The following is a 23926-nucleotide window of genomic DNA, read 5'->3' as shown; positions in this document are numbered from 1 at the left end:
AAAGTGCTGGGATTACAGATGTGAGCCACTGCACCTGGCCATTCCCCCATTTATTAACAGGTTCCTGCTGCCTTTCACCTTACCTTTTCCACTGCTTCCACTGCCAAGCCGATGTGCTCCCTCTCCTTTATTTCACTTGCTCAGTTTGCCTGAACAAGTTGGCATACGTTAAAGCACACAGCACAGAACCTGGTACCAGTCCTCTCTCATAGGACATAGCCATTCCTGAGGACATTAAATGTTTACAGAATTGTTCAAAAACTCAAAAACAAAAAGACAAAAAAAAAAAGCCCAACTTAAAAATGGGCAAAGGATTCGAATAGCAATTTTCTCCAAAGAAAATATACATATGGCCAATGAACACATGAGAAATGCTCGACATCACTAGCCAACAGTGAAAGGCAAATCAAACCACAATGTGACGCCACTTCACACCCACTAGGATGATGTAATGGTTAGTTTTGGGTGTCAAGTTGACTGGATTGAGGGTCACTAGCTGTGTCTGTGAAGATGTTTCCAGAGGAGACTGGCATGAGTCAGTGGACAGAGTAGGGCCTCAATGAGGGTGGGCACCATCCAATCAGCTGGTGGCCTGGATAGAACCAAAAGGCAATTTCCCCTCTGTCCTGCAGCTGGGACACCCACTCCTTCCCCTGCCCACCGTGGACATCAGAACTCCAGCTGCTGGACTCCAGGAACTACACCAGAGACTTCTTGGGTTCTCAGGCCTCCCTATAACCTCAAACTGAAAGTTACACCCTCAGCTTCATGGTTCTGAGGCTTTGGGACTTGGATTGAGCTGCTACCAGCAACCCAGGGTCTGCAGCTTGCAGACGGCCTGTTACATGCCTTCTCAGTCTCCATAATCACAGTGGGAGCCAATTCCCTTAATAAACTCCTTCTCTCCTCTCTCTCTCTCTATATAGAAATGTATGTTTTGGTTCTGTCTATCTAGAGAACACTAATACAGATGGCTATCATCAGAAAGGTAGATAACAAGTGTTTCCATGGATGAGAAGAAATTATTGAGCCCTCCATTTCCATTGCTAGTAGAAATGTAAAATAGTACAGCCACTTTTGAAAAACAGTCTAGTAGTCCCTCAAAATGTCAAACAGAGTTACCATATGACCCAGCAATTCCACTTTTGTACTTTCGTACTTTCAGGTACGTACCCAAAAGAATAAATTTATACATTTAAACAGAAACTTGTCCATGAATATTCTCCATTAACCTATGAATAAACAAAGTATTGTATATTCATACAAAGAAATATTAATAAAAAGGAATGAAGTACTGATATATGCTACAACATGGATGAGCCTCGAAAACATGCAAAGTAAAAGAAGTTAGACACAAGAGGTCCCATACTGTATGATTCCACTTATATGAAATGTCCAGAATGGACAAATCTATAGAGATAGAAAGTAGCTTAGTGGTTGCTAGAGGACAGAAGGGGGAAATGGGAAGTAATTGCCAATGGGTATGGGTTTTGGGGGGAGAGGTGTGAAATTGTTTTATTAGAATTTGATTATTGTACTGTCTGGCCAACTCTGTAAATATATTAAAAACCACTTTAAGATAGTGAATTTTATGATATATAAATTATACCTCAATAAGCTGGTTTTTTATTTTTTATTTATTTTTTTTCGAGACAAGGTCTCACTCTGTCACCCAGGCTGGAGTGCAGTGGCACAATCATGGCTCACTGCAGCCTTGAACTCCTGGGCTCAAGTGATCCTCCTGCTTCAGCCTCCCAAGTAGCCAGGACTACAGGTATGCACACTCTAATACCCGACTAATTTTTTAAATTTTTTTGTGTTTTTGTAAAGACAGGATCTAGCTATGTTTCCCAGGTTGGTCTCTACTTCCTGGCCTCAAGTGATCCTCCCACCTCAGCCTTCTAAAACGCTGGGATTACAGGTTCGAGCCACCCACCATATCCAGCAAGTAAAGCTGCGATTTTTAGAAGTACACCAAATAATAGAATTTCTGCTTTCTACTTATTCAGAAATTGATTTTAAAAAGGCAAATAGGCACAGAGAGTTGAAGGAAATATAATGAGACGAGAAATGGTGTTTTTTGGAAAAAGGCTATTGGTTTAAACTTAAAGCAGTTCTTAATATGAATATGTCCATGTCACAGACTCTTCGAACAATCAGATGAAAGTGCTGGACCATCCTCTAAGAGAAATGCAGATTTAAGACTGCAGACACCTCCTGAAGCCCACCATGAACTCAAGTTTAAAAAGCCTGTAACAAGTCAAAAAGAATATGAACAACTTGGGGTCCTAAGAACAAAATAGGCAGAGCCTCATGACTCACCGGGGGTTCATTCCTGGATCACACAGGGACCAGAAAAGTGGCAGAAAGCTTTATCTTCTGAGAGGAGACTTCAATGCTATGGCTGACAGGATTTCAGAGCTGAAGAGCTGGCTTGGTGACAAGATTATTATGGATGCTGTCACAGGAAGGATTCACCAAAATGTCAACCACAGAAGAGGTAACAGAGCTCTTCTTTCTTACATGTTGAATAATCACGGTAATTTGCCCCAGAAAGGCCAACTTGTGAGCAAAAAGCTCTGAAAACTCAACAAACTCGTTCACTTATTCAAATTCATTTATTCAATACAAACTGAGTGCTCAGCTGTTTGCCCCCAGAGCCATTTTCTCACAACATCATCATACATAGACATACAGGTGTCTCCGGGTTCAGCTGTATCTGTAACCAGTGAGCCCACCAGTTCCACAGAATGTGCAGGACTTTGTTCATCACCAGACAAAATACAGACACAATGCAGATTTGTATTAATAGCTAAAATAAAGCAAACGGGAAGACAAGGAGAAAAGACTATTAATAGTGCCACAGAGAATGTGATAACTTAAGAAAAATTAGAAAATAATGAGAAACAGACTATTAAATTCTCAGGGATGGAAAAAGCAAAAATAGGGAGGAGAAACAAAGTCACTGCAGATTAAATATAGAGAGTTTTAAGCCAATTATAACAGATCAAAGAGAGCAAGGGAGGGGAGGAGTAGTCTTACAAGTAACCGAGATAGGAGACCTTGGGAGAAATATGGCCAGAGTGAAATCATTACAGTTTACAGTAAAAGGAATCTAGGGACGGCTCTGGAGAGGAATTCACTAGGGACTACTACTGGGAGCAACAGCACAGAGGCAGCAATCAAAAAAGCTCTTTTATTTTAAAAAGGCACACTACTCCTAAGGGAAAGCCATTCCTATCTCCACCAGCAAGCAAGATTGGCAAATTGAAAAGTGTAGATGAAAAATGCCAGGGCCCTGAGCCAGGTTTTGGATGTCCATGTCATCCACCCCTGACTAGATTAAGCATGGTTTTCATGGCATACCACCATAATTAAAGGGGAGGAAGGGACAAAGACTGTGGTGTTAGCAAAATATCGTTAAAACTCACTGGGCACTTTCTGTTCTGTCCCTAATAAAAACCTGATGCTGCCCTTTGAATAATGTCAACTTCCCTAAAACTTCAGCCATTCCTAGCTATATGGGATTTTTACCAAGAGGAGTGACACTAAGAAAGAGCTGCTAATACCAATGATGCTAACCTTTAACCTTAATGTCTTCCATTTATATAATTTACATATTTTACATGTATATAATTTATATATTTGTACATAATACTCTGCAATCCATAAACAGCATTTTACATATATTCTTTCAGTTGCTACCCACAAACACCTTATGAAGTTCAGAAACCACGGACTGTGATTCCCCCAGAGGAGCTGGCAGTGCTTAGAAAGCAGTAGCTAGAGTCTGAATTAAACCCAGGCCTTCTTGTTTCCAGGTGTGGTAACTTTTTGCAACGACATGAAAACCCAGACACCCAGCTCTTTGCTTTTATTCTGAGTAATGAATTCTGTGCCTTTTGTTCTTTTCTATAGCAATCATCAATACACTGGATGTTATAAATTTCAGAGACAGAAAGTCAAGGAAAGCACAGAATACAGCAAAGGGATTCCCATTACAACTAGCATGTAAGATCCAGGATAACACCTGCCTTATAAAACTTTTTCTTTCCTAAAGATTGTATAGATCACTATACAACTACAAGGATGATGAAAAGCCTATAGTGTAACAGAATTTACAGAATGAGAAAATGTAATATTTAATAACACAGCACTTAGTAATATTGAGAAAATATATCTCAAGAAAGGGGGAAAAAAGAGAGAAAAAGAAAGCAAAGGGAGCCCTGGACATTAACTATTTTAGTTACCCCTGTACCTGGATACAAACTGTTTACCTGGCCACCTAATGAGTCCCAATTTCTGTTACCACGATTGCAAGGACGGGGTAGTGGCGCCCAAGGCAGGGCACGAGAGGGAGCTGTGGGTCACAGACCTGGGTTTGAATCCCAACTCCTTCACTCAATACTCCTGGGCTCTTGAGCAAGTTACGGAACCTCAATTTTCTTATAATTGGAAAAAATAGTTCCTATCTACAGAGCTGCTGTGAAGATTAGACAAGAATATAAATAACAAAGCAGCTAAGACAATACCCGCCACAAGGCAGACACTCAGTGAATGACATCTTGTGGGGATTGTAATTATTACCAGCACCTATGAAAATGTTAACGCCGAAGAGTTGGAAATTAAGCAAACTACACGCTTACAGGGCAAGAATAAAGCACTGCCTGCTCTCCTAACCTCACAGAGAGGAACTAGGAAAACATGATTCACAGGCCTGCCTGGATCCTCAATGTGATAACAAACGCCACTTCTTCCTGCCATTCTGGCTCCTGGCAACACAAACCAATGTGAGAATTACATTTCTTTGCTTAATCACCCTTATTACACTTTTTTTTTTTCAGTCCTACCCAATTTCCTCCTGCTCCTAGATGCAAGCTTTTGTTCCCTGTCAAACTCCTCTCCACTGCTGTAAATAATCTCTCTCCCTCTTTTATATTACCTTTCAAATATTTATAGACTGTTATTCTCCTTCTCTCCAAGTCATACATCATTTTTGTTGCCCTTCCCCTGGATTCTCTCTAGTTTATCTACATCTTTTAGAGAAAAACAAACCCCAGGTGCTTCACGATGAAAACAGCACACCCAAAGCTAACAACCCTAGACCAATAAGGGCCCTTATTCAAAGCCACAAAAAAAATTCTTTGATGTGCCTTACTCCTTTTCTCCTGTAACTCATAATTCCATCTCCCAGATAAAAATTGAGAGGGTGAGTGATAAGAGGGAGAGTGCTAACGCCACCCTCATCAAGTAGAATGTTTGGAGCTCTACAAGATAGCGACTCCTGGGGTGGGATGCTGTGGGACAGTCTCACGTACGTCTCAAACTTGCTAATGAGGAATTATGCACAATATACACACATTTCTTATTCTAATTCCGTACCCATCCACTGTACCCGGCATCAGTGTATTAGCCAAACAGTGTCCTTGAGACTCCCTTCTTGCTTTCCGTTTTGCCCCTAATGAAAAATCTGACACTGTTTATTTTCAAATAAACATGGGTTTGGGAGTGTTTTTAAAAAGGAAAATCTGTAAAACTAGACACTTAAAAATACTGTCCTCATCACCAGGTAAATAAGTCCCTTTCACAGTGGGCAAGAGTGAAACACACCTAGTTCAGCTTCCCCACATTTCTTCTTGAAGGTGGCAATGTCAAAGTGTCTGAAATGTTGGGACATTCCTTTGCTTCCCAACAGGTCAGCGTTGACACCCCCCCTTTCTTAATCTGATATGCATGTCCTGATGGCTTCTAAATGTGTATTGATGCTGCGTTACCTATTTTGCTGAAGGAAGTTTCCCAATGTCAGAGTCCTGAGCATCTGTGTGGTTATACAACACTCCCCATTCTTTAGAAAGGATAACACAGATGGCTAATACTGAAGACATCTATCAGTAAAGTCAACAAAACAGAAAAAGAAGAGCAAGGTCACCAAAAGAAGAAGGAAGACCTATATTCTAACATGAGGGCATAATACATTTACTATGTTTGAGCATTAAGATGTACCGCTGGGATTTCTGGCAGCTGGAGATATACGGAAATGTGACGGGTTACATAGCCCTCACCCAATGATGGAATCCTTAGTGTATCAGACCAATGAAGTTCATCAGCTTCATTTTTGCAAAACCCAGTTTATGGCTACAGGGTAGATCACAACCAGGCTCATTCATCTGCTCCTCCTATTACTGTCTGAAACATGAGTTCTATGACATATTTATGTACTTTATCAGTTTACAAATAACTTTTTGATAAATATCTTGTATTTTAAGAAAAAATTAAACACCATAAATATCTCATGAAAAAGATGAGCACTATAAAAATTCTACAAGATATACCAGATACCATTTTATCCATTTTACAAATGAAGAAATAGACAGACAAAAAAATTAAATGAATTGCCTCAAATCAGAAAAGGAGTAAGAAACCAAGACAGGCTTTTTGACTCTAGATCTTAGGTCTTTTCAATGAGGTGGAGCTTCCTCTCAAATATAAAGTTATCAAGATAACAGCACCTCTCTTTTCGCTGGTGTCTTCAATCATGCAGACCTTTGATCAAGCTTCTACTACCATATACCATTCTCTCAGGGGAATCCTGGCTCTGCCACGCAGTAATTATAATGCTCGTTCCACATCAATGTGGAGAGTAAAATGACTTTGAGATAGTTGAAGAGTAACATGCATTCTAATTTCATGCAAACTGACCATATTGGTAACAATAAGATTCGTGTCTAGAAAACAGACTATCTGACTACGCAGTCTTTTTTCCCATTCCTCAGTCATGGCTATACCATAGTTTATTAAGCAATGAATAATAATGATGAAACTTCTAGACCATGACTGTGAAATGGTTTGGTCACTGGGGCCTTTAGCTTAACTTGAGACCTCCTGCTTATGGCTAAAACTGAACTGAGGAGTTGAAGTTGGAAGAATGCAAAGAACACACTGGCTTAGCCATTCCACAGCCATTTTCATTTGGCCTGGCCGATGGCCTACTAATAGGAACTAGAAGAGCCACAGGCTTCTGCTCTTCTGTTTGTCCTCCAAAGAGTGTGGTGACTAGGACTCAGTCCTGGGGCTCTCCTCAGCTTTGTGTCTGCCCCCAGCCAGTCTCATATACCTTCAGTCTGAAATATCAAGTAGTGGGGGAAAGATCGCAACTCACATCACAGAGAGCCAATTTTCGTAAGAAGTACGGAACTCTCCAATGTCGTGGGGGAGGGTCCAATAGAGAAATGGGCAAAGGACGTGCACAGATGGTCCACAGAATAAAATACTAAGGGCCTCAAACATATGAAAAGAAGTTCAACCTCACTAACAAGGGAAATGTGCATTATAAACTAAACCAGTTGCATTAGTTATCTTTCACTATGTTAACAAATTACCACAAATTGAGAGTGGCTGAAACACCACAAATTCATTATCTTCCAGTTCTGTGGGTCCAAAGTCTGACAATGGTGTCTCTGAAGGTGTCTGCAGGACCGCATTCCTTTCTGGAGGCCCTAGGGGAAACCGTTTCTTTGCTCAATCAGATTGTCACCAGAGTTCAGTTCTATGTGTGTCTGGAAGACATTTCCTTGCTGTCAGCTGAGGGCTGCTCCAAGCCTCTAGAGACTTCTCATATTCTTTGGCTCAGGGGCTCCCTTCCTCCATCTTCAAAGCCAACGACAGCAGTTCAAGTCTCTCCAGTTTGGAAACTGCTTCATCTCCTGTCATGGCACCTCTGGAGGCAGCGGGGAAAACATCCCCCACTGTTACGGATTCATGCCACTAGATTGGACCCACCTGGAAAGGCCAGGACCAACTCATCTCTAGATCCCTGACTGCATCTCATGTGCCAAGTCCCTTCTGCCACGTAAGGCAATATACTGACAAGCTCCAGGGAAACACAGGCTTCTTTGGGGGGCCATTATTCTGCTGACCACTCTGACGGACGGCTTCTCACCTTTAGCTGGTAAAACCCCAATGACAACCTAATACTGGCAACGCTGTGGCAGCTGCTCTCAGAAGGGACCATCACTGACAGTATCTACCAAAATTACACATAAATTTAGCTCCAAAACAGACTTCCTGTCCCGCCCCTCCTTTGCATCTCTGTAGCCACTCCCCACAGTCCAAGGAGCAATCCCCTTAGCCTGGGCGACGGCACAGCCTTTGCATCCATCTCTGCTCTCACACGACTCCCTTCAAACCACACTCCACATGGCAGCAGAGGGCTCTTTCAACAAAGTAAACCAGATCACGCCATTTACCGCTTCGACACCCCAATGACATACCATAGCACTCATTGTAAAATCCCAACTCTTTCCATGACCTACACAGCCCTAGGAGACACCGCCCTACTGATGTCACCCCGTGCTCACAGCACTCCAGCCACCTGCCTGTTTTCAGTGGCCTAAGCTTGCTGCTCCTTCCACCCGGAATGTTCTTCCCCCAAATCTTACAGGAATGGCTCCAATTTAATCTCTTTCTTTGACCACCCTATTTCAAACAGCCACTGTCCCCTTGGTCACATCCATCATATCACTTTGTTTTTCTTCATAACACCACTTTCTGAAAATATTTTATTTACTGATGTACTTGTACATCAGCTGTCTCCTCCACCCTGCAAATATAAGATGCATGAGAGACAGATGTTTTATGCACTGCTATATACTCCGTACCTAGAATAAGATCTGGTCCAATGCAGCCACACAATGAATATTTGTTGAAATGAATGAATAAATAAAATGGAAAAACAGAAGAAAGGGAAGGAGGAAGGGAGGTCATCTTGCTCAGACAACAGACTCAACAGCAGAGATGGATTCAATGCAGTTCAGCAAACATTTATTTGTATTTGATGAATCCAATCTGCTTCACTGAATTAATACATAGTCTATGTATTTTAGATAAAACTTAAAATCTCGAGATCAGAGTTAAGGAGTGGTGCAAAAATAAGTAGTGTTGTAAATACTGAAATCAATACTGAAAGTCATCTGTTGGTATACACTGACTTGAACTGACACTGGATGGCTGAAGCAGTATCTAAGAACTCTCACTGCCAGGAAACTTCAGGAAATCTGTTATTACTATCATACTGAATCAGTATTTTCCTTTGACAACAATCCAGCATTTATAGTCTACTTTAAGAGTTTCCTGTGCATTTTTTCTGGAAAGTATGTTCAGTGTTATCTGAACATACTCACAATAAAACCAGATTATCGGCCGGGCGTGGTGGCTCACGCCTGTAATCCTAGCACTCTGGGAGGCCGAGACGGGAGGATCGCTCAAGGTCAGGAGTTCGAGACCAGCCTGAGCAAGAGCGAGACCCCCGTCTCTACTAAAAATAGAAAGAAATTAGCTGGTCAACTGAAATATATATAGAAAAAATTAGCCGGGCATGGTGGCACATGCCTGTAGTCCCAGCTACCCGGGAGGCTGAGGCAGAAGGATTGCTTGAGCCCAGGAGTTTGAGGTTGCTGTGAGCTAGGCTGATGCCGCGGCACTCACTCTAGCCCAGGCAACAAAGCGAGACTCTGTCTAAAAAAAAAAAACAAAACACCCAGATTAGCAATTGAGAAGTTTGCCTACAGATGTAACAGACTAGAGTAAACTTGAAATGTAATTTGGGTCAGCAACAGGTATCAATATTTCTGTGAATTTTCACACGATACTCAAAAAGTTTCTCACTTTGGATTAAAATTTTTTTTAATCAGGTGAAAAGTAAGACACCTTCAGGCTGAGACAGAAGTGCTGATGTGCACTTTCACAGTTGCTTATGACAACTGCAGAAAGGAACCCCGAGAGGTCAGGAAGCAGTGAGACAGCAGCCAGAGCCCCGCAGGCACCCCTACCCTGCGCTCTCTGCATCACGGTACCACTGAGAGCACTCCTAGGCCCAGAGTCGAGCTTGTCCGACAGAGAATTTACAGTACCCTGCCTAAGATGTTAGCTTACATTCCCCTGCACCTCTTCCCTATTAACCTCAGTCCTTCCAGAGACTTCAGAGTTCCCATTGCCCCAGAAGCACAGACTAGACCAGCATATACAACAGAGAGAGAAGTCAGCAATACAGTAAAAATGTGGGGGCTGGGAGAAGAAAGAGAGGAAAGGATGCTGACAGAGATAAAAGGAATCATCTTGGCTCATATCAGTTCACAGGTGATTTCAAAGGCCAGGAAGCTTTGAAGAAAGCTAGGCTGGCAGAAGAGACTATCCTCAGCCAAAAACTAGGGAATGAGAGGGGCAAATGAGGAGTTACCATTTAATGGGTACAGAGTTTCAGTTCAGGAAGTTCTAGAGATGGATGGTGGTGATGGTTGCACAAAAACAACATGAATATACTTTAGTGCCACCGAACTGTGCACTTAAAAGATGGCTAAAATGGTAAATTTTAAGTTATGTATATTTTACCACAGTAAAAGAAAGTTTTAAGTTTGTTAAAACAACAGATGAGACAGAAAGGCATCCACAAGACCCAAAGAGTGTCTATGGGATGGTCAACAGGACAGTATCCCCAAACCAACAGACAACTAGGAATATGTCAGTCAAGGACTCCAAGAGGACGCTGATGAGCAGGCAAGTGAAAACCAGACACAGATGAGCTTTCTGACATTCCAGAAGTTTCCTATGGGAGCAGACGCAAGGCTGCACCACACACGGACAAAACCTAGTGTCACCATTTATAAAAGTTTTCAACGCTACAACCAGCTCTGGGCAGTAAATTCTGCGAGTCTCTGTGAATTGCCCTCACTCTCAGGTTTTTATTCACTCTCCAGAAGAGTGATGGTGGTCTTCCAATTTTTGAAATTCACAGATAAAATTTTTTCTTGCCAAGGTACTAGGGCAGAATTCCTGCTCCCTCGTTCTTAGGAAATACATGTCACCTGAGGTCTGAAAAGTTGCTTTAGCCCTTCCTAAAGATAGCCAATAATACAGCTACAACGAAGAAAGCCCAATCCCAGGTCCCTTCATGAATTGCTCTACTCCTGCAAACACTGTTCCTCTCACTACAAACTATACGTGACAATGAGACAAAAGAGACTTTTTTAAAAACCTAAATATTAACTTATTTCTAGTAATAATAAAATACAAACTTAGAAAATCCTTCACAGTCTAAACCTCTTGTCGTCAAAGAGACTCTCACCACGTTTTAACTATCTGTGGTGCTTGCCAGGATGAAGGCATCTTATCTTTCAATTTTAAAAGACTTGTTTGAATTTTCTGGAATCCTCATTTACTGTTGGTGGGAATTTAAATACTTCAGCCTCTTTGGAAAACAGTCTGGCAGTTCCTCAAAAAGTTAAGCATAGGGTTACCAAAAGACGCAGCAATTTTACTCTGGTATACCCAAGAGAATGAAACATGTGTTCATAGAAGAACTTATGCACAAATGTTCATAGTGCATTACTCATAACGGCCAAGAAGTATAAAGCACTCACATACTCATCAGCTGATGAACAGAAAAACAAAGTACGGTAGGTTTATATAATGGACTATTTAGAAATAAAAACGAATAATAATACTTAGAAATACAGACTACAACATAGATGAACCTAGCAAGCATCAGGCTAAGTTATAGAGGCAAGACACAAAAGGTCACACATCTTATCAATCATTCCAGTTATATGAAATGTACCAATACATGAAATGTCCACAATAGGCAAATTTGCAGAGACGGAAAATATAATAGTGGTTACCTGGGGCCGGAGTGGGAGCACAAGGGGAGTGACTGCTAATGGGTATAAGGTTTCTTTTAGGAGGAGACAATGTTCCAAAACCAGATTTTGGTGATTGTTGCATAACCCTGTGAATTTACTTACAAACACTGAATTGTACACTTTAAACAACGAATTACATCTTAGGCTGTTAAGAAATTACACTTGAATTTTTAACTATTTTAAACATTCAGATATATTTTTAAAATACTGTAAAACAAAAATACAAATTGAACATCAATTATTTTACTCTCTTACTCTCTGATGTCTGCAGGTAGGTTCACGATCACTTATCTAGTGTTTTTAGACAACTTCAAATTTAACCATCATTTATTCATTCATTTAGCAAAGATTTATTGACCCCCAACCATAAAGTAGGTACTGTACTATACACAGATGAATAAAATGCAAACCTTGCCCTTAAGATTTTATTTTCACAAAGGAGATGCAGATGTAAACCAATCAAATATTTGTATGTGTTTTACATATGCTGTTACAAAATTTATCTGTGACTTTTTAAACCCCATATTTACATTTTTTTATGGCTCTAGATATTTTCTAAATTTCCTTTCTAGCCAAAGGTAGACCAGGTTACTTCCTGTTATGTTGTTGCTATGATTGCTTTACTAAAATACTTATCCATGGAGAATTTCTATCAGGCCAATTAAACTGCTCTATTTGACATGTAAGCAAAGATTGCCCTTGGAATAAACAAAATTGACTAAGACACTATTTATTTATTTATTTATTTTATTTATTTATTTTTTTTTTTTTTGAGACAGAGTCTCACTCTGTTGCCCGGGCTAGAGTGCCGTGGCTTCAGCCTAGCTCACAGCAACCTCAAACTCCTGGGCTCAAGCGATCCTCCTGCCTCAGCCTCCCGAGTAGCTGGGACTACAGGCATGTGCCACCATGCCCGGCTAATTTTTTGTATATATATATTTTAGTTGTCCATATAATTTCTTTCTATTTTTAGTAGAGACGGGGTCTCACTCTTGCTCAGGCTGGTCTCGAACTCCTGACCTCGATCGAGCCACCCGCCTCGGCCTCCCAGAGTGCTAGGATTACAGGCGTGAGCCACCGCGCCCGGCCTAAGACACTATTTAAAACAACAGGCTATCAAAACAATTATCCCTGGGCCCAGTGTGGTGGCTCATGCCTGAAATCCTAGCACTTTGGGAGGCTGAGATGGGAGGATCATTTGAGGCCAGGAGTTCAAGACTAGCCTGGGCAACAGTGAGACCCTGTTTTAAAAAAAAAAAAAAAAAGAAAGAAATCAGTCCCATTAATCTGAAATATTTTCTTTCATCCAAGCTTCCAACTATTACTTTGGTTTAGGAGTTTTGTTTCACTGGAAATCCTGGAAATTTCTTTGACTCTGAAAGTAAAATTTGGAAATGTTTTTATTTGAAGACTTTTAAAAACCTAAAATCATTTCCTATTCTACTTGCAATTGAGAGCTCTAAAACCAAACAGAGCTCACCTAAATGGCCAGAATCTTTCAAAAATAAATTCCCAGTTGAATTTATCTAAAATATTTTTATTGTTCATTTGAATGAAGTGCTTCCTTCTTTATGATGTTAGGAAAGATAAAAACTGAAATGTTATTTTAAATTTAAATAACCCCACAGAGGATTTCTAGGGCAGTGGAAATACTCTACATGATACCATAATGGCAAGAACGTGTCATTATACATTTGTCCAAGCTCATCAAAAGTACATCAACAAGAGTGAACCCTACTGCAGGCTATGGACTCTGGGTGATGATGATCTGTCAATGTGGGTTCACCAATTCTAACCAATGTGCCACCCTGGTGGGGGATGTTGATAAAGGGGGAGGCTATGCATGTGTGGGGGCAGGAGGGATGTGCGAAATCTCTATACCTTCCACTCAATTTTTCTGTAAACCTAAAACTGCCCTAAAAATTTGTTTTTTATTTAAATAACTCCATACCTTCAACTGTTAATTCATCAGCCATATCTCTTACTCATGACAACTCCTGAACAGGGACACTACTCCATTTTGAAAGACCAAATTTCATGTTTATAAAGCATTTAAGCTCTCAGACATACAATGAAATGTGCTCTGCTACTGACATGTGCTCTCTTTCACTGGATGCTCTCCAGGTGGAAATACCGCTACAGAAGAGAAGTGAGGGAGGGGCCCCTCTAATATTTGGCACAAACCTGACTCATCAGTAAAAGGCACTAAAACCGGGCCATGGGCCACAGGAGAGGCTGGAGCTGCCGGAGGAGGCCCGAGAAAGCTGGAGGTAGTTTGATCCGGGGGAGGGTGAATGTGAGTGTGGATGGAAGTCCAGGGTGCTCCAGAAGGGAGGGCCCCGAAGGAGATAACATTCAGGTCCTTACAAAGGGCACACATGCAGCACCAAGTTATCTACAATGCAAGCCTTCATCTGACACTTTCTGCATAGAAAAGGAGAGGCAAAGAACTATGCAGACCTTAGTGTAAGTACTGGGTAAGACAGTATTCTACATAGGGCACACAGGAGGTTGAAGGAAAAGTAGAATATAAAATAAAACACAGAGGAGCCCAAATTTACAAAGACAAAGAATGCCTGAGATTAAAAAAAAAAAAAGGCAGCTGATAATTTTTGAAATAAAAAAGTACAATTTATGATAAAAATTGTTTAAATGAGGCTAGGCCTAGTGGCTCACGCCTATAATCCCAGAACTTTGGGAGGCCGAGGCAGGAGGATGGCTTGAGGCCAGTAGTTCAAAACCAGCCGAGGCAATAACGAGACCCCATATCTACACACAAAAAATTAACCAGGCACAGTGGTGTGTGCCTGTAGTCCCAGTTGCTAGGGAGGCTGAGGCAGGAGGACCGAGCCCAGGAGTTGGAGGCTGCAATGAGCTATGATGATGCCACTGCACTCCAGCCTGGATGACAGAGCAAAACCCTGTCTCAAAAAAAAAAAGAAACCATAGACAAAACGCTGAAATTGTTATTAATTTATTGTCATTTACAACCAAAAATACTCATCTCATTTTTTTTTTGGAGTCTCCAAAAACGGCTGAAAAGAAACTTTGCTAATCAACAGTGTACCTGCTAACATCTAATCCTGCTAGTACAAGAAACAGCAATGAACAGAGAATTTCTTCAAAAGGCTGTTTCTTTCCACATAACACCCACAATCATAGAAGAAAACAACAAAAATCTTTTATGCCCATTATTTGAGGAATATTTGTTCAATCTTTTGGTCCATTTTAACCTATCTTTGGTTAAGCATTGTAGAGACTTTCCTCTAACTTACATATCCCACTCAGAGGGTCAGTTCTTCAATAAATGAAACAAACAGCTTAGTAAATCCAATTTCCTTCTAAGTGTCCTTACAATTCTGCTGATAATCTCAGCAATAATTCTTGAGCATTTCTCACTCGCACTTTTGGCACTTTTAGGAGCCAAAAGGAGATAACTAAGAAAGTTCAAGGACATAAAAATCTATTCAATTTCACCACCCTACTAGCCTAGTGGACATTAGGCATCAGATATTAGGAAAGATTAGAAAGGAATGGGTCAGCAACTTGCTTCCAGGTGAGCCGGGTTGGTAGGCAACTCCTACAACTTTCATATCTCACTAAATAATTTCAAATACTTGCCTTCCACATCTATATAATAGAATTCTAGGCTACTAAAAATTCCAAGCTGTATTATACAGCAAAAAAAGCTAAACAATACATTCTCTTTATATTAAATGTGTGAATATTACATGTATATGAGAAGGATAAAGAGACACATAAGCCTGTACATGCATCAAGTAATCCTGGAATAACGAAGAGAACTGCAGGCTGGGGTGGGAAGAACAATTATCTTTCATTGAATACACTTTGTACTCTACCATAAATATTTACCGTTCACTTGCATAAATATAAATGTCATTTGAAATAAAATCAACCTCTGAAAAATTAATATAAGCTCTATATTTGTTAGTAGCATCTATCTAAAGACGCTGGGCTCCACCTGTTGCATAAAAGCTTCAGGACTCTCTTTGGTCAGTTTCTGGTTTTTTCTCTCTCCTCCACTGACCCTCCCTCCCTCTTTCTCTCTCTATGTGCATATTTTCATTCTACTGGCATTTCTGTCTCCCTCTTGTTCTCATCCTAACTCAGTCGGGATGGTCTCAATCCCCACCCAGGAGGTTGAACAGAAGTCCTGTGTACAACGCTGATCTGTGGCTCCTGCCCCACAGAGAATAGCTGGCTGGCGGACAACCCATCTTCCTTTGCAAGGCAAAGCCTCCCAGAGCAAATGAGCGGTTCAGGACTCCAGAATGACTCCAAGGGCTGTTGGCTCCAGAGACAAAGAAGGGAATCTGGTTACATCCTCCTTGACCCTGAACCCTCTGTCTTGCTCCCCTGGCTGCTTCTTTTTGTAACTTTCCCTATCAATGCTCTGGCCACTCTGCAATCCCCTGGGAGAACTTCTTTGTCATTCTGAACTCTGTAGAGCCTGAAGTCCTACTCTAAAGCTGCACTATCTTGGGGCATACAATCAAACTATGATGTGATACCACATCCCTTCCACCAAAAGTGGACTGAAGGACGTCAGGCAAGACCCTGAGTCCACGACCCTGGTTCCCTACACAATGCCCAGCATTGACACTGACCCCTCATGGGCCTTTCCCAGTTTAACCAGTGTCTGCAGCCGTCTGAGCCAAGGGAGAATGGCAGGGAATTTTGCCCCTAACATTGTTTCTATTTGCCCATTAGCCCTAAATCCCTCTGAAGATTAGACCACAGGCTCTAATCAATCAAAACTGTCCATTCCCTAAGGAAACATGGCAACTGACCCCTCAGCCTCTCCTCCCAGGCAAGTAGAATGGAAAATCCAAGGGCTCTGGGGACAGACAGGCCTGGAATGAACCCACCTCAGCACAACTTTTTTCTGCGGCGGTTTCCCGACCACTTACTAAACCTTGGTTTCCTTATCTGTAAATGGTGGAAAGTAATTCCTACCTCATAAGATGTGTGTGAATATTCAAGTGAGTTACTCCCCTATGTAAAAGCTAGCAGTGGGACCCCCTCTTTACTCAAATGACACATCCACAGTTCTCATCTCAGCCCTCCAGCTCAAGCCACCCTTATCATTTGGTCACTAAGCCTTAGACACATCTTAAAATCCCTAAGTGTAAAGATCCTATTTCTGATAGATATACTCCTTCCTTCCTATGAAAAGCAAAGTCTGGAAACTGTTGTAGACATATACTATGAGCAACTAATCCAAAAAAGAAAAAAGAAGAGAACCTTGCCTTCTGTTAATTATTGAATCCATAGCTCCAGCAACACACACAGACATACCTACCTGCTTTCTTTGGTGCCTGCTTACCCTCTTTCTTTATAATGGCCAAGATTCGGGTCTTCAAGACCCTCAGGAACCCTTCTCCCTTATTTTTGAGAAGAGGAAACGAAAGGCCCAGAGAGCTTAAGTGACTTGTCCAAAATTGCAAGACTAGCTAATGACATGCAGTTGAGCAACTTTAGCCAACTGGGTAAGCCCAGCAAACTGAGTAATTCCTAAAAGCTTAGTCAAGGTGGTAACCACACTGCAAGACTATTTCATGGAGCTTAGCAGCCTTTACAGACACTCTATGAATCGAAGCATGTGTATTTAATTGCCAGAAACAACAGATTGTACGGATCTTCATTTGGTGGATGTCCTAGAGCTCCTGTCATCAAATGAAATTTTCTGAGAGACAGAGATGATTATCCAATATGGTAGCCCTTAGCTATAACGTGGCTATCAAGCATGCGAAACGTGGTTGGTACAACAGAGGAAATGAATGCTTTCATTTGATTTCACTGTAATCAATTATATTTAAACAGTCACCTGTGGCTAGCCACTTCCATATTGGACAGCGTAGCCCTAGACCCCTGTGATCCTCAAGGTAATGTGGAGACCCAGTGCAGTACGCACTCTGAGCCCTGGAGGCAGAGGGACTGATTCAGATACTGTCTAGTTCAATGACTTGGCTGGTCATTTAACTTCCTCTACCCTCAGTTTTCACATGTGTAAAGAAGGACTGATAACTCCTACCTTACCGAGTTACTCTGAGAATGAAACGAGACGAATTAGCACACATACAGCCCCTGGGACAGTGCTTAGCACGCAGGAGAGAACGCAAGCCAACGCGGTATGCCTTCCTCTGTCACTTCCCAGGGCTCATTCAAATTTGACACCCAGGATTCGGCCTTTGCAGACACTTTCCCCAAATGGATGCAGTCCTGGCTGGAGAAATCAACTTTCAGTTCTAGGAAACCAGGATCTTTAGCTTCCATCAAGATGACCCAAAAATGGAAGGGTGGACCCAGATAAAATCAGAATAATCTCACTTCTCTCTGACATTCTGTGATTCTGACTCTGTCCTGATTCGCTCTTGACTAATTATCAACAGGAAAAGGAAGCTGTTCAACCTCTTTCTCTAGAATTCATGGCCACCTCCTTTGTGAGGCAGCCAAAAACAGACCGTCAGAGGGAGAGCCCTTTAACAAAATCCTCCAAGCCCTGCATGTTATACATGGCTCATGCAGATGCAGCTCTTCTTCTTCCCTCATGCCTGATCTGGATGTGAACCCCAAGCCCCCCAGGTTACCTGAAGCTGCAGTGGTCGGGGTATTGGCCGGTGGCTGAGAGGGGCTGCTGTTCTCGGTCATGAGGCACGGGTTGCTGCCATTGTTCTCTCTCTTGACAAGTATCTCGGCCGCACTGGGCAGCGGGATGGGGTGGCTGATGCCCAATTCTTCCTCCTGGGCCTGCTGCCTCCTCAGGGCCACCTGGAAGACAGGACAACAGGTCATCCTCCCGCACTTCAGAATCACGTGCACAGCTTTACCAAAGCCGCAGAAAGCTCTGCCCACCCTGATACTGTGATTCACTGCCTCTGGGGGTGAGGTCTGCCAATCTCCAATTTCTTTTAAAGCCACCCAGCTAACTATGATGTGTAGTCAAAGCTGAGAAACGGTTTAGAGCCAGAGCACTTGGCCCACAGTAGGTTCTCAAAAACTGCTTGTTAGGGCCCAGTATGGTGGCTCACACCTGTAACCCTAGCACTTTAGGAGGCTGAGGCAGGAGAATTGATTGACTCCAAGAGTTTGAGACCAGCCTGGACAACACAGCAAGACCCCATCTCTAAAAAAAAAAAAAAAGAAAGAAAGAGAAAGAAAATTAGCTGGGTGTGCTGGCACGCACCTGTAGTCCTAGCTACTTGGGAAGCTGAGGCAGGAGGATTGCTTGAGTGCATGAGTTTGAGGCAAAGGAAAGGAAAGGAAAGGAAAAGGGGAAGGGGAAAGGAAAGGAGAAAGGGGAAAAGAAAGGAAAGGAAAACTTGTTAAACAAATAAGTGTGTAGAGCATCAGGAAGTAAGGTTGGCTAGGGAAGAGCAGGTAAAACTGTACGGTCAGCCAAACAGTTCAATCTGAAGAGTAGAAAAGGTCACAAGCATTCACAGATTATAGATTAGGAAAGAAAGAGAATGGGATCACTCCTCATTCCCCAAATATGTAAAAGACCATGGTACTAAGAACAGGGAGCAGTGAGATTAGATTAGAACCTAAATTACTGTTTAAAAGGAGAAACAAGAGGCAAGCAAACATGCAACTATAACACAAGACAAAATGTAATAAAACCCATAAGAGACGTACATACCAATCCTACACAAGAAATTCAGAGATGGAAACATCTTTAAAATGTAGGAATCAGCCAGAGGTAGTATTTGAACAGAGCATCGAAGAACAGGATGAGTAGGACTTGGACCAGCAAGGATGAAGGGGTGGAACAATCTGGAACAGGGTGGGCAAATAAGGCAGGGGCTGCTTAGGAAAGCCTAGAGAGCCCTGTTTCCCAGAGGGGAACAGAGTATGTGGAGAGGCAGTGAGGGGAAGGAATTTGGTGTTGATGTCCCTGGATGAGAAAGGGAGAGGACAGGTGTGTGACATTCCAGGCAGGAGGGAGGGAAAGCCAGAACTGGGGACTGGAGAGGACCTGACCTACCTAGGACACTCCTCATGGTCCCTCTTCAATTTATCTTCTTTTAAATAACATTGTTAAAGATTGAAAAAAGGAGGTTTAAAGAACATAAATTGTATTTTTACTTACTACATGTAACAACAAAAAAAAAGAGATTTTCTTTCGAAATTGACTACAGTACTGGTGATTATGAAAGGAGAAAGTAAAAGTACCTGTCCTGTACCTCAGAAGCCCAGACACAAGCCAAAAGGTGAAATTAAAATGTTAAAAACACACCTACAAGTTATATATTATTTCAAGAAAACTGTAGTCCAAATATAGAAAGCTGATTAATTTGGAACTTTTACTCATAACCAAAAAAAGTCTTCTTCTTAGAAAAATTAACTTTAAATAATCAATTATTAAAATTCAACGATTAAGCTTAAATCTTGTATTTTCTATTATTAACCAAGAAGTTTAGAAATGGTATCAATAACTGACCAGAAGTTTAAAAAACTCTGCAAATCTCTTAAGTATGTCAATGCACACTTCCAACCCAAAATGCACATATATCTATTCCGTGAACTAAGGACATCTTTACAAGCATCTCTGAAGATTACTTAGGAAATGTCATTTAAATGGGGAACGGGTGACAAATGATTAAAAATGCAATTATTTTAAAATATTTTAATATGTATATATTTTACTACCTAAGACCAATTTCAAACTATTTTAGAATGACTAAAAGTTGTTATATGTTTTTTTAAGGCATAGAACAAGCCTATTGTGATGCATTTTAATGTTACACATGGTGTACTTTTTTCATCCACCATAGATTAAGCTAAAAAAAAAAAATCTATGAAGATACCAAGAAAAAAAAAATCTATCTTCATGACTGCACTCACAACTTGTGTAGCCAAAATATTTAAAGTACATTTTAAAAAATCCGATATACATAAAAAGCATTTAATCTTTAGGCATTTAAGCAGTCGTGTCCAATGGAAGATATTTATACGTTCTTAATCAAAAGTAGCACATCATTAGCAAGTATTTCTTTGGTATCTTTTCTTTTTAAATAACCTGCCTTAGAAAAACGGAACAACTTTTTAGCCGGAAAGAATGTATATTACTGTCTTCTAAACATCATTTTAGAATACTAACGACATTATTCCGTTAAAATGCAAAATTATTGGCCTACTTATGAAGCTTTTAAAAAATCGTGAACGATCGTCAGAACCTCAAACCCGCGCGCGCATTTTACCCCCTGCGTGTATTTCTAAAGATTCTTAAGCATGCTTTAAAATATATTCAAAATAATCTGCACTTGAGTAACTTGGATGGGCACGGCAAATGTCCAGTCCTCAAAATGGCTGAGGCGCTCAGCCTCGATCCAGTGGGGGCGAACACAAAAGTGCGCCAAGCGCACAAGGGAAGACCACGCCACGCGGGCGTCCATTGCAGAGAATTTTCTAGAAAAACAAACAAGGCTTCCCAACTGTTATCCAGGTAAGCCGCAGCCCGGGCCAAGTCTCCCTTTCACCCCACCCAGCGGCTCGCTCGTGCACCCCCCAGGAAACTCCTTAAGCGCCACTCAGCGGGGAGGCAGAGTCGGGGATCGTGGGGACGCCCGAGGAAATCGAATCCCGAAACCCTTAGCTCGGAGGGCGGGATAGGAGACCGATGGGACCCCCCCCGCCCCCCGCAAGCAGAGCGAACCCCGCAACTCTCTGCTGGGAGCGCGAGGTCAGACATGTCAGGGATTGATTCCCTTAGAGGCGAACCCCGCAACCCTCACCTTGGAGAGATCGCAGATAGTGAAGACTCCCCCAACAGAGTGTCGCCCCCAACTATCTGCTGGAGAGCGGACTCGGGGATCCCGGAGACTCCCATAGGGGCGAACCCCGCAACTCCGTGCTCCGAGCGCGGGGTCAGGAATCCCAGGGACCCTTGAGCAGAGGGAACCCCAGCAACTCTCTGCTGGGAGGCAGAGTTAGAGATTCCAAAAACTCCCCCAGAGGCGAACCCCACAATTCTGCTGGGAAGCGCGAACAGAGATCGTGGGGAACCCCAAGCGGAGCGAACTCCGCAACTTTACTTGGCGGACAAGTCTACGGACGCGTCCCCCCAACCCTCGGAGCCTGGCGTCGTCGCGTGGCTGGGAGTCCCGGACCCCGAGCGCGCCGCGGCCGACGGTGAACACCGCCGAGTCCCTCCAGACCCCAGGCCCCGCGTGGCGACAGCCCTGACATAGCGACTTTATCCAAAAAGCTCAGGGCCGAACCCAGGTTCCCAGGCTCCCGCACTCACCTGCGCGGCCATCACGCGCTGTCTCTCAGCAATCAGGTTGCACTTCTTGCACTGGCAGTCCCGCCACATGCAGAAGCGCTTGTGGCCCTTCAGCGGCGACGCGTAGCCGTGGTTCCTGCAGCGCGCGCACTTGGGCAGCCGCGGGGACTTCTTGCTCCCCGAGCCCAGGCCAGATGCCCCGGAGCCGGAGCCTCCTCCGCTGCCGCTGCTCCCGGCACCCGAACCTGCGGCTGCCCCCAGTAGCGCCCCGGCCGCTTTGCCGAAGCCCCCAGCCTTGCCCTGCGGCGGTGCCCCGGGGGCGTGCGGGGCCTCCGACGGTGCGAAAGGCTTGCTGAATGGTTCATCGTTGGGCATGGTGCCCCAAGGAGAAGTGCAAGGACTCTCCGGTCACCTCGGCCGTCTGGAGACGGCTGCGAGGGAAGAACCCAACCGACGGCTAGGTTCCCGGAGAGGAGGCGCAGGAAGCGTGTGCGCTGCAGCCGGAGGTGCAGCCAGAGTGGCGAGGTCGGGACACCCCACGCCTGGAGTAGTTGGGGGGAGGGGAGATGTTTGTGCCTTTTTTTTTTTTTTTTGGCGCGCGCGCGCGCAGCGCAGAACTTTTGGATACTTTTCAGAACGTTCCCGGGACTGCCGGGGCGGGAGAGGGCGCGAGGAAGCGCGGCCACGCCCACCGCCCCCCAACTCCGGCCGCCGGGTTCCAGCCGCGTCCAAGCTTGCACGGATTGCAAGCGCGCCGAGAGTGTTGCTGCAGAGTCGCTGCAAGCGCACCGAGAGGTGTAGAGCGGCTGGGGGATGGTGTGACCCCTCAGCTCTCCAAGGCGCGGAGACTGGGTTGCCAAAACATGTTGCACGAGGAGGCTGGGCTCCCCGGGTCAAGAGCAGGGTTGTGCATGCTGCTTGGAGGGGGTACAAACCACCCTGTGGGGTCCTCTAGCTCTCCTCCCCCTCACAAAAAGACACGTCCTCCAAGTTCAATCGAGCAAATCTTGGTAGCAGCCAACTCAGAAAACGGTTTATTTCTCTTAAGAAAATTAAGTATGAGGTTGAAAACCTGAGAAGAGAGAAGTCTCTGCATTTATATGGGCAAATAATACTCTCTGTGTGGGGCTCAAGCGCGCCAAAAATGTCAAAGGTTGGGACTTTCTGTTCTCCATTTGTCCTTTCTTGCACCTGTGTTCATTTGCTCACAAGATTTCTGCCTCCTGGCTCCAGATAACTTCACAATTTGTAGTTCCAGCCCTTGTTGCTTCTCACTTCTGGTGCATACAACTTGTTGCCTTTGAAGCAGCTTCACGACCCCGCAGGCAGGGGAAATTCAGACTTTAAAAAGTTTTTTGGGGGGTGGTTAAACGGAAGTAGACATTTACCAAAAATCATCCTACACTTCAAATCTGTACATCTTACTGTATGTAACTATACCTCTAAAAAAATAACCACTGGATCATCTTAACAGCCTTTCCCAGAGTTCCCACCCTGAATGCCCACCCTAGCCATGTCCATCTGCTCTCTACACCTGCACAGCAAATCCATCCCTAAGGCCTGCTGACTTGTTCTTCCTACACACCCACGTGTCCCCCTGGAGCAGCCTGGCTCTTCCCTCCAAGTCTGAATCTTCAGTAGTTTCCAGCTAGTCTCTCCCGGTCTTAGTCTTCTAGTATATTCCATGCAAACAGTAGGGGGGCCCTGCTGTGGCTTTTCCATGTGAAAAAAGTTAAAGACCCCAAGTTGGGTCTTAATGCACTTTGAATTGAGTCTTGCTTTCCACCAGTGTTCACCTTCCGGATTCTGGGTCCCAAACCTAGGGGATTATTTCTCCAAAGGAACATGACCACCCCGTTTGGCTTCTATCAAAATGCTTCTCTAGTGGCCCTCTCTTTCAGCATTTGGATGTTCTCAGCACTGAGCTCTGAAATTTTTTTTTTTTAAATCTTCTAATCTGCCTTTTGACTTCTAATTCTGAGAC

General features: G+C 43.2%; 1 protein-coding gene across 1 annotated transcript in view; it reads right to left on the bottom strand.

Annotated features, from left to right (window-relative positions):
• Positions 1-22461, bottom strand: part of DMRT1 (doublesex and mab-3 related transcription factor 1) — a 102608-nt gene extending 80147 nt beyond the window's left edge. Inside the window, exons 1-2 of the mRNA XM_069474161.1 lie at positions 21964-22461; positions 18305-18485 (exon numbers count right to left, since the gene is read on the bottom strand). Of these exons, the coding sequence (XP_069330262.1) occupies positions 18305-18485; positions 21964-22317 (535 nt within the window). The 5' untranslated portion in view covers positions 22318-22461. The remainder of the gene's footprint in view (positions 1-18304; positions 18486-21963) is intronic.
• Between the last annotated feature and the right edge of the window lie 1465 nt (positions 22462-23926).

The sequence above is a fragment of the Eulemur rufifrons genome, chromosome 7, assembly GCF_041146395.1.
Source record: "Eulemur rufifrons isolate Redbay chromosome 7, OSU_ERuf_1, whole genome shotgun sequence".
Taxonomy (NCBI): Eukaryota; Metazoa; Chordata; class Mammalia; order Primates; family Lemuridae; genus Eulemur; species Eulemur rufifrons.
Note: the sequence above shows the minus strand (reverse complement) of the source record. Positions and strands in the feature narration are given on the sequence as shown.